We start from the raw sequence: 12,263 nt of genomic DNA on the forward strand, positions 1-12,263 counted from the left end.
TCAGATGAGACTGAATTAAGGTGACGATTAATATTGACTGCTATTGATGTAAAATATTACTAGGTCTTTAAGAGTTTATTCGGAAGATAACAGCTCTATAAATATTATTTTGTTGTGCCCCGACTCTCTAGTGAGTTACATTTACATGATTAGCTCAATCAGGTAATATTGATTACGGAGAAATTATTTTATAGAATAGCATGTCATATCACTTAATCTGGCATAGCCAAAGACACGACAACATGGTGGTGCCGAACTAAGGCATGCATAGAAAATTATATACAGTGCATTCGGAAAGTATTCATATACCCCTTAACTTTTTCCACATTTTGTTAGGTTACAGCCTTATTCTAAACTTGATTAAATTGTTTTTTCCACCTGATCGGTTTCACCTGTCTTTGTGCTTGTCTCCACCCCCTCCAGGTATCACCCATCTTCCCCATTATCCTCTGAGCATTTATACCTGTGTTCTCTGTTTGTCTGTTGCCAGTTCGTCTCATCTTGTCAGGTCTTACCAGCATTCTTTCCCGTTTTCCTGTTTCTCAAGTGTTTGTTTCCTAGTTTTCCCAGTTCTGACCTTTCTGCCTGCCTTGACCCCGAGCCTGCCTTCCGTACTGTACCTGTCTGAATCTGACCTGATTACGAACCTCTGCCTGTCCTCGACCTGCCCTTTGCCCTGTGTTATAATAAAATATTGAGAACTGTACTATCTGCCTTCTGTGTCTGCATTTGGGTCATATCCTGAGTCGTGAGTGTGTGCCTTTCCAAATAATGTCCAATCAATTGAATTTACCACAGGTGGACTCCAATCAAGTTGTAGAAACATCTCAAAGATGATCAATGGAGACAGGATGCACCTGAGCTCAATTTCGAGTCTCATAGCAAAGGGTCTGAATACTTATGTAAATAAGGTATTTCAGTTTTTTATTTGTAATACATTTGATTTGTAATAACATTTCTAAAAACCTGTTTTCACTATGTCAGTATGGGGTATTATGTGTAGATTGATGAGGGAAAAAATGAATTTATTTTAGAACAAGGCTGTGACTTAACCAAAATGTGGAAAAAGTCAAGATGTCTGAATACTTTCCGAGTGCACGGTACATCATTACCACAAGTTTGGACTTTGTATTATTCAGTCCCTTCAGGATTCTGCTATCAAAATGTTTTAGTTGCAAAATCAACAATTCCCCGCATATTATGCAAGCAAGGACTTGCAAATTTGACCAATCACTGTACTATTTCGGCATTAAACAGTCAATTCGTAGCAACATTTTCTCACAAAATTGACCCAACGCCGCATTACAAAAAGAGGGCTGGCAATTTCAACCAATCAACGCACATGTACAGCATAATATAGTTAAATGAAGCCAGAAGTCAACGAACGTTTTCTCTCGTCACTGCATTTCGCATTTTGCGACTAATTTGAACACAATAATCGTGGAATCATGGAGGGACTGAATAGGTAAGACTGAGCAGCACACGTTACAGGGAGACGAGCCACTCTCCGGCACTAAACGCCTCTCGCGCACTCTTCTCTTTCTGGGTCGGGGTACCACACGCTTCTTTATTTTCTTATTTGCAGCCCAAACCACCCCTTCATTAAGAACTCTCTCTTTTGCTACTTTGTTTACTGGTATTGAATGAGGACCAATTTACGCGTTGTAATATAAATTAATTAATACAAGAAAGACGTGTCTGGAGAAGTCATCGCAGCACCGGAGCAAACATCCATCTTTCCACCACCGCTCCTTCACCACCTCTGGCCATTATACTGTTGGAACTACTACGCTACTGTGTTAAAATGACTGCAAAGCACCGAGGGAAGAAGAACAAACACAACCACGAAGACTTTAACCATTTGATTCATGAATCTTCAGAACCGGAGGCGCGAGGTGGAAACCAGAATGTGCTATTGTTAATTTCATTCCTTATGATTGTGATCGGAGGTGCCACCGGGACATGGTTCTGTTTCCAGCAGCACCAAAGTATAACCTACTTAGCAGACAACTTCATGGGCATGCAGTTGAAGATGGTGACGCTTCAGTCCTTCCAGGAAGAAATTCGACAGACAAATGAAAAGGTAAATAGTTAACCATGCGTAATAAGACCATGGGCAAAAATAATAGGCGCATTACAAAGGCTCTGAAGTTTCCATGCGTCAGCAAATTGTAAAAATAACATTCTGTGCAACGTTTTTTGTGATCAAAATCCTTCTGTGTTTAGACCCATTGCAATACTATTCCGACCGTCCTAATTTATTTTGCATTCAGTACTATGGAAAGCTCTAGCAGTCGGTATGTATATGCCTTCCTATAGCCTGGCTGCAGTTTTCAGCAAAATTTCAGGATAGGATATGATAGTTCTGAACTGATGTAATACTGCCAAGACACTGAACCGAAGTGAGTCGCAAATTATTCTATTTCTAACCCCGGTCAAGGTGCGCAACCTGGTCTCAGAGCATATCGTTTTATTCTGTACGTAAATCAGCCACACCATTTAGTATGATATGTTAAGTTTGTAATGGTTACATAACACAGATAGTTACTTATGACAAAAAATATATGAGGGTGGTTGGTTGTACTTATAACACTTATAACACGAACGTCTAGCAACCCAAAGCTTGTGAGTTCGAATAACTTTAGCATTGTAGCTAATTAGCAACTTTTCAACTACTTCTTACTTTTTAGCTACTTTGCAACGACCTAGCATGTTAGCTAACCCTTCCCCCAACTCTAACCTTAACCCTTTTATCTAACCCTTTTCCTAACCTTAACCATTTACCCTAACTCCTAAACTTAACCCTAACCTTGAACCCTTAGCTAATGTTAGCCAACTAGCCACCTAGCTACAATTCATAACATATATGTTCTGCAAATTTGAAACATGTACATTTTGCGAATTCATAACATATGATACTAATTGTAATTCGTAACATATTATAGGAAAATGGTGGTGGACATCCACAAATTAATACATACTGTACCATATGAAATGTAACATCATACTAAAAGGAGTGTCGCAGTTTTATGTACAGAATAAGACTAAATGCTCTGAGACTAGGTTGAGGTGCTCATCATGCAGCTGTTGCCATTTGTAATGGGGATTAAATTTGACCTACAATGTGGGAACACTGACTGCACCAATAGTTTGTTAGGGTACATAACATAAGCCACTGAATGTCCCTAGAATATAGACATATTTCAATAAAAGATGAACTGTATAAGCGTTTTGAAATAAACACATTCTACTTCCAATTCGGCTCCAGTCTTACAGCAGTTGACCCTGCTTGAAACCATGCTTCACATAGTCATGGTACGGATTTCAGTGTGCACTGTGCAGTGGCACAAGCCGGTTGTCTATATGGGGATAAAAATAGCCTGCATATTGACCTTACTTCTTGTGGTGAGTCCCTGTAACATGCACTCCTATTAGTTTTCCAGCTTCATTGCACTGGCTGGTCTTTTATCATACATAGAAACATGTTCTAGAGATTATACCGATTCAGACGTGGCCACCCGGGTGAGTGTTTCCAAAACAATAAGTGCCGAGGGGAATTTGTAGACTAATTGAACCCGTTTATGGGCTCAATTTACTTCCCAATTAGGATGAGGAGGTATATGCACTAGTATCTGCACATGCTTAATGCATGTTCTAAGTTACTTTGGAACATGTGTTATACATACCAAAATACCCTGCGTCAATGAGAAGTCATTATGTAGTATTAAACCATGGCCCCACATACAGGTATTACAGGGACTTCATACACACTGTTGAGAGATAGGAAACCAGCATTCACAAGTTTGTTGAAGTTAAAGATGAAGTTAAAAATCCTTAACATGTTAACATGTTTGCACATTGACCTCACCATACACACACTATGCCACAATTTCACCTTGTGGGTCACAGCAAATATAAAAAGTGAGTAACCTATGTAGCTGTTACACCCATGAGGGAAGGTTTGTTTGCCCCCAGTTCAGGAAATTCTGCAGCACTTGAGGGGCCAGAGTCAGAGACTTTCTGCATGCAGAGTAAGGTGAACCCCTATTGCTGAGAGGCAGGAATTCAGAAGAAGTAAGCTTTTGGTGAACTAACACTCGTACTTCACTCTTTTCCCCCTTACTAACTCTGACTTTTATGATAGCTACTTTATTGAGTAAAAATGTATTTACGATGACTGTGATATGTGGTCGTCTATCTTAAGATGAATGCATTAACTGTAAATTGCTCTGGATAAGTGCATCTGCTAAATTACTAATGTGTAAAATGTAAATGCTTGAGCTAGTATCCTATGAATAGTGTCAGTATTGCTAGAAAGCAGCCACAGTGTTCTGTCCTCATACTGTGGGGATAGTCATTAAAGTGGTTTTCCCCCGGCACAGGAAGGGAGGCCATCCTTAACTTATAAGATCACAGGTTAGCCTTCACACAGTGGGACTTCGTCACTGATGGGGCCAGGATGTGGATTCACTTAACTGCTGACAGAATTAAATTGGCCTACTTAAATCATAGGATTATTCTACAGGTCAACCTGGTCAATATCTTGTTCTCATTTCTTTACACCCACTTACTGTAACTGTCTCAACCAATAGATCGTTTTCTGTCAGGATGGATAGCATGAGAGGTAAAATACTTGATAAAGATTGCTCACTTACTTGCTATTGGCTGCACTATGCGCTGACTCTGAGCTATTTCTGTTTTATGTCCTTGCAGCAGCACAGTACCAGTGACTTCGAGCTTCGCCTCAACACCCTGGAAGAGTCTTACACGCTGGCCCAGAAGCAAGTAGTCATGGCCCTGGCCATGGCTGAGCAGCTAAAGACCTTAGACCTGCCCGCCCAGGTCCTCTCCCTCCACACAGAGATGAACGCCCAGCTGGCTGAGATACAGCAGGCAACTGTGTCCACGGAGCAGCTGACTCAGCTGCAGGCCATGCTGAAGGGGAAGAGTGAGGAGTTTGAGGCTGTCCGGCTGCAGGTGGAGGGCCTGGCGGGGTTGAGCACAGAGCTGGCCCAGAGCGTGGAGGGCCTGACAGGGAGCCTGGCCGAGAGGGCAGGGCTGCTGGGCACACTGAGTGCCACCATGGAGGGCCAGGCATCAGACCTCCTGGGGGTAAAGGAACAACTGTATGCCAACAAGGCTCAACTGGAGGCCAGTACAGCGGAGATCACAAGTGTCAGGTATGTAGTGTATTGGGAATTGGAAAGAGGTTTGAAATGTTTGGTGTTGTTGTATCTTCCATTGTATTGGTTGGTTTCACTGTGTATGCATACCTGTGTTTCAGAGAACTGATTGAGACAGTGCAGTCTCAGAGTGCCCAGCAGGCCAGAAAGGGGCAGCTGGTGACAGTACAACAAAGTCTGCAGGAGCAGAACTCAGTGGCTCACAGTCTGCACTCTGAGCTCCACGCTCAGCTGGAGGTCGTGCAGAAACAGGTCGCCCGGGTAACGACTACAGGAAGTCTCACACATGCCAGGGTGTAGAATATTGTGGTAGAAGGGTGACTGGGTCACCCTCAAATATACTTCCGTTTATGAATTGTCCTATATAGTGGTACGTTAGGACTGGTCACAGGTTATTTAAGCAGTAAGGCCCGAGGAGGTGTGGTATATGGCCAATATACCACGACTAAGGGCTGTTCTTACGCACGATGCAACGCGGAGTGCCTGGATACTGGCCATATACCACAAACTCCCCGAGGTGCCTTATTGCTATTATAAACTGGTTACCAACATAATTAGAGCAGTAAAAATAAATGTTTTGTCATACCTGTGGTATACGGTCTGATATACCACAGCTGTCAGCCAATCAACATTCAGAGCTTGAACCACCCAGTTTATAATGCCTTTTAAACCCTTTTCATCACAGTTTCTCATCTAAGCATTAGTGTTCCTAACGTGTATTTGTACAGAGGTGTATTTTGTACAGAGGAGCATGCACATTCTCGTAACTATTTTTGCCTAGTATGTGCCCATGGGGAACTTTTATGAGATTGCTGCTAACCCATTAGTGTGTAGAGGCTAATTGCCTGCTGTGGATTCTCTGATGAATTCTAGGTAAATGTTGTATTCCCATTCATATACTGTAATGTAGGCCAAATAAATGACATCAATGTGATTACAAAGTAACCATAGGCCCTGTACTTCCCCTAAGTACTAACTATAATTATGTCTGTTTCAGCTGGAAGGAGGGGGTCAAGCAGATGAGCCCTCAGAGGAGGTGGAGGAAGAGGCTGCTTCTGCGGAAGAGGAGCAGGCTGCTCCTGCTGAGGATGTGGGAGAGAAGGAGACGGCTCACTTAGATGGGAAGTCTGTTGTACAGGAGGATTCGGCTGTCACAGAGGAACAGACTGCTTCTGCAGAGGAGGAGGGGGTGGAGGAGGAGCAGGAGGACTTGGCCGAGGCAGCACCAGAGGAGGTGGTGGAGGAGGTGCAGGCAGTAGAGAATGTAGAAGAGCAGGCGGAAGAAGAGGATTCTGAAGCAGAAGATGAGCAAGAGGAGGAGCAGGCCGTGGAGGAAGAGGAGGAACAACTGGAAGAAGATGAGGCCTCTAGTGAGGAGGAATGTAAGTCTGTCTTAAAATCTATTTCAAACTAGAGGACAAACCTCCAGTTACTGCAAGGTGCAGGGTACAAATGAAGAAATAAAGACGGATCCCTGCACACCGATGAATGCTCCCGCATTGTTATTGTGCAACGTTTCAACTCAAAGTCCTCATCAGCCCTTCATCAGGCTGATGTTATGTGCACAGGTTAATAATCTTTATTTCAAGGATTTTACAATTTATCTGTGACCTCTTTTGGCCTGACCTTACAGAAATTGTTGTTTCAAGTGAGGAGCACTAATGTGGTAATACAATGTTGTTACTAGTCTAATTGCAGTGTTATTACACAGGTATAGGAGCAAAGTGCAATTAATGTAACCTGTACTCCATATAATATGAAGTGTTACTGACTCCACTTACAAAGTATGACAACAGACCATTTAGGGTTGCAATATCTTCTCTCATTGGTAGAGCAATGTTCCTCACTAAAGGTTGTTGTGGGCAATAGTATATGAAATGTTTTTCTGATTTGCCTGGTCAGCTAAGGCCTTTAGTGAAGAGTATTGCCATTGACCTGTCTAATAACTGTAATGTTAACTGTAATGTTATTCTATATTACAGTGTGAATGTAAGCAGCAATGACAGCCACCACACTCACAGAGGATAATGGACACGTTCAGTCTGCATCGTGACAAATGGGAAGGCATTGCTGATGTTGAGGTGCAATAAACATTTTGTTTGTCTCTCCAAAGGAAATGGCTGGTCAATAGAATCCACACAACTCTCTGGAATCAGTATTGTTACCTCAATGAATGTGTGTTTGAGAAGGCTACCTGGTCAGGCAATGGTTAATAATATTCAGGACTCACCTGCCAATACCAACCTCAAGAAGACTTCATCTATTTTAACAACACAGCTGTATTTCTATAGATTATTTTCTGTACACCAAACTGTCACACTTTTTCTGCAAGCTCAGTTCTAGCCGTCAGAGTTCAATGTGACAGGGAGAAAATGAAAAGCCAACAGAAAAAACACTCATTCACTCACACACTGTCACACACAATCAAACAAAGACAAAATGTGCCTGTCTTGTTGACATGAGAAGGGCTTTCCTTTTGTCATTGTCTGAAATGTGTCTTGGGATTTTGATTGGAATAAGGGATACGGAACTAAAGTTACTGAACGTAAGTTACTGTATCCTATTTGTTTACACTGTCAAAACCGCTTACTGCAGGAATAGCATGGGGGGGTAGCAAGGGCCATATCTATGAAATTCTCAAATGTTCATGCAGCTTCACTAAAGATTATATTAGTCTAGTAGTTGTATTTTTGTTTCACTTTTCTTTTGACTTTTGTCTGTACGCAAAGTGCACTGTTACTGCCAAGGCATGGGTTCGTCTTCTGTCTTTCACAACGTACTGCTCATCTCAGATCTCTGTGATGCATCTTTAATCAAATAAACCCTGGTTCCTCTGTTATTTTTAAACTGAACTATGTCTCCATGTTTTTTAAATATTTTTTAATGATTGATTGAGTAGTATCTCATATGAACTGCCAGGAGAATATCGTCGCCCCAAAGAAGAGCTGGACGCAGCGAAGGCAGAGAGGCGCTGGTATGAGGAGACAGCTCGGCGGCGCGGCTGGAAGCCCGAGAGTCAGCCCCAAAAATGTATTGGGGGCGCACACAGGAAGTGTGGCGAAGCCAGGTAGAAGACCTGCACCAACTTCCTGTGCTTACCGGAGGGCGAGAGAGACCGGGCAGGCACCGTGTTATGCTATGTAGCACACGTTGTCCCCAGTGCGGGTGCATAGCCCGGTGCGGTACATACCAGTTCCTCGTATCGGCCGGGCTAGAGTGGGCATCGAGCCAGGTGCCATGAAGCCAGCTCTACGCATCTGGTCTCCAGTGCGTCTCCTTGGGCCGGCGTACATGGCACCAGCCTTACGCATGGTGTCCCCGGTTCGCACACACACACACACACACACACACACACACACACACACACACACACACACACACACACACACACACACACACACACACACACACACACACACACACACACACACACACACACACACACACACACACACACACACACACACACACACACACACACACACAACACACACACACACACACACACACACACACACACACACACACACACACACACACACACACACACACACACACACACACACACACACACACACACACACACACACACACACACACACACACACACACACACACACACACACACACACACACACACACACACACACACACACACACACACACACACACACACACACACACACACACACACACACACACACACACACACACACACACACACACACACACACACACACACACACACACACACACACACACACACACACACACACACACACACACACACACACACACACACACACACACACACACACACACACACACACACACACACACACACACACACACACACACACACACACACACACACACACACACACACACACACACACACACACACACACACACACACACACACACACACACACACACACACACACACACACACACACACACACACACACACACACACACACACACACACACACACACACACACACACACACACACACACACACACACACACACACACACACACACACACACACACACACACACACACACACACACACACACACACACACACACACACACACACACACACACACACACACACACACACACACACACACACACACACACACACACACACACACACACACACACACACACACACACACACACACACACACACACACACAACACACACACACACACACACACACACACACACACACACACACACACACACACACACACACACACACACACACACACACACACACACACACACACACACACACACACACACACACACACACACACACACACACACACACACACACACACACACACACACACACACACACACACACACACACACACACACACACACACACACACACACACACACACACACACACACACACACACACCACACACACACACACACACACACACACACACACACACACACACACACACACACACACACACACACACACACACACACACACACACACACACACACACACACACACACACACACACACACACACACACACACACACACACACACACACACACACACACACACACACACACACACACACACACACACACACACACACACACACACACACACACACACACACACACACACACACACACACACACACACACACACACACACACACACACACACACACACACACACACACACACACACACACACACACACACACACACACACACACACACACACACACACACACACACACACACACACACACACACACACACACACACACACACACACACACACACACACACACACACACACACACACACACACACACACACACACACACACACACACACACACACACACACACACACACACACACACACACACACACACACACACACACACACACACACACACACCACACACACACACACACACACACACACACACACACACACACACACACACACACACACACACACACACACACACACACACACACACACACACACACACACAACACACACACACACACACACACACACACACACACACACACACACACACACACACACACACACACACACACACACACACACACACACACACACACACACACACACACACACACCACACACACACACACACACCACACACACACACACACACACACACACACACACACACACACACACACACACACACACACACACACACACACACACACACACACACACACACACACACACACACACACACACACACACACACACACACACACACACACACACACACACACACACACACACACACACAACACACACACACACACACACACACACACACACACACACACACACACACACACACACACACACACACACACACACACACACACACACACACACACACACACACACACACACACACACACACCTGCACAGCCCAGTGCGGGCTATTCCACCTCACCGCACTGGCAGGGCGACCGGGAGCATTCAACCAGGTAAGGTTGGGCAGACTCGGTGCTCAAGAGCTCCAGTGCGCCTGCACGGTCCGGTCTATCCAGTGCCACCTCCACGCACCAGCCCTCCGGTGGCAGCTCCCCGCACCAGGCTGTCTCTCCGTCTCAGCCCTACAGGTACTCCCACCTGTCCAGCGCTGTCAGAGCCTTCCTCCTCTCCAGCGCTGCCAGTCTCCCGTCTGTCCAGAGCTGCTAGAGTCTCCCGTCTGTCCAGAGCTGCTAGAGTCTCCCGTCTGTCCAGAGCTGCTAGAGTCTCCCGTCTGTCCAGAGCTGCTAGAGTCTCCCGTCTGTCAAGAGCTGCTAGAGTCTCCCGCCTGTTCAGAGCTGCTAGAGTCTCCCGTCTGTCCAGAGCTGCTAGAGTCTCCCGTCTGTCATGAGCCGCCAGTCTGCAAGGAGCCGCCAGTCTGCAAGGAGCCGCCAGTCTGCAAGGAGCCGCCAGTCTGCAAGGAGCCGCCAGTCTGCAAGGAGCCTCCAGAGCCGCCAGTCTGCAAGGAGCCTCCAGAGCTGCCAGTACGCAAGGAGCCGCCAGGATCCGCCAGAGACGCCATTCAGTCAGGATCTGCCAGAGCCGCCATTCAGCTAGGATCTGCCAGAGCCGCCATTCAGCCAGGATCTGCCAGAGCCGCCATTCAGCCAGGATCTGCCAGAGCCGCCATTCAGCCAGGATCTGCCAGAGCCGCCATTCAGCCAGAGTCTGCCAGAGCCGCCAATCAGCCAGGATCTGCCAGAGCCGTCAGTCAGCCAGAAGCTGCCAGAGCCGTCAACCAGCCTGAGCTATCTCTCAGTCCTGAGCTATCTCTGTCCTGAGCTACCTCTCAGTCCTGAGCTACCCCTCAGTCCTGAGCTACCTCTCAGTCCTGAGCTACCCCTCGGTCCTGAGCTACCCCTCGGTCATGAGTTACCCCTCAATCCAGAGGCGCTGCTCAGTCCATTGGGGCCCTTTGTTAGGGTTCCTAGGCCAAGGTCGGTGGCGAGGGTCGCCACTCAAAGGACGCTAAGGAGGTGGACAAAGACAATGGTGGAGTGGGGTCCACGTCCAGCGCCAGAGCCGCCACCGCGGACAGATTCCCACCCAGACCCTCCCCTATAGGTTTAGGTTGTGCGGTGGGAGTCCGCACTTTGGGGGGGTGGTACTGTCACGTTCTGACCATAGTTCTTTTGTGTTTTCCTTGTTTTAGTGTTGGTCAGGACGTGAGCTGGATGGGCATTCTATGTTGTGTGTCTAGTTTGTCCGTTTCTATGTATGGCCTGATATGGTTCTCAATCAGAGGCAGGTGTTAGTCATTGTCTCTGATTGGGAACCATATTTAGGTAGCTTGTTTTGTGTTGGGGTTTGTGGGTGGTTGTTTCCTGTCTTTGTGTTCTCTGCACCAGATAGGACTGTTTCGGGTTTTGCCACGTTTGTTATTTTGTATTTGTGTAGTGTTCACGTTATCGTCTTTTATTAAACATGTTGAACACGAACTACACTGCATTTCGGTCCTCCTCTCCTTCGATGGAAGAAAACCGTTACAGTAATTTTCATCAT

The 12,263-nt window shown here is 46.0% G+C and overlaps 1 protein-coding gene across 3 annotated transcripts; it reads left to right on the forward strand.

Annotated features, from left to right (window-relative positions):
- Positions 1-1,301: 1,301 nt before the first annotated feature.
- On the forward strand, positions 1,302-8,035 carry LOC139417311 (uncharacterized). 3 transcript variants are annotated; one of them, XM_071166575.1, is made up of 5 exons: positions 1,302-2,083; positions 4,714-5,180; positions 5,285-5,444; positions 6,181-6,565; positions 7,166-8,035. In XM_071166575.1, exons 1-5 carry the CDS (start codon positions 1,805-1,807, stop codon positions 7,168-7,170), a joined length of 1,296 nt encoding a protein of 431 aa, XP_071022676.1. In that variant the 5' UTR covers positions 1,302-1,804; the 3' UTR covers positions 7,171-8,035. The 3 variants fall into 3 exon arrangements, with proteins under 3 accessions (XP_071022676.1, XP_071022678.1, XP_071022677.1); XM_071166577.1 differs by having other exon boundaries at positions 1,378-2,083; positions 5,285-5,435; XM_071166576.1 differs by having other exon boundaries at positions 1,378-2,083; positions 4,717-5,180.
- The last annotated feature ends 4,228 nt before the right edge of the window (positions 8,036-12,263 follow it).

The sequence above is a fragment of the Oncorhynchus clarkii genome, chromosome 9, assembly GCF_045791955.1.
Source record: "Oncorhynchus clarkii lewisi isolate Uvic-CL-2024 chromosome 9, UVic_Ocla_1.0, whole genome shotgun sequence".
NCBI classification, from domain to species: domain Eukaryota; kingdom Metazoa; phylum Chordata; class Actinopteri; order Salmoniformes; family Salmonidae; genus Oncorhynchus; species Oncorhynchus clarkii.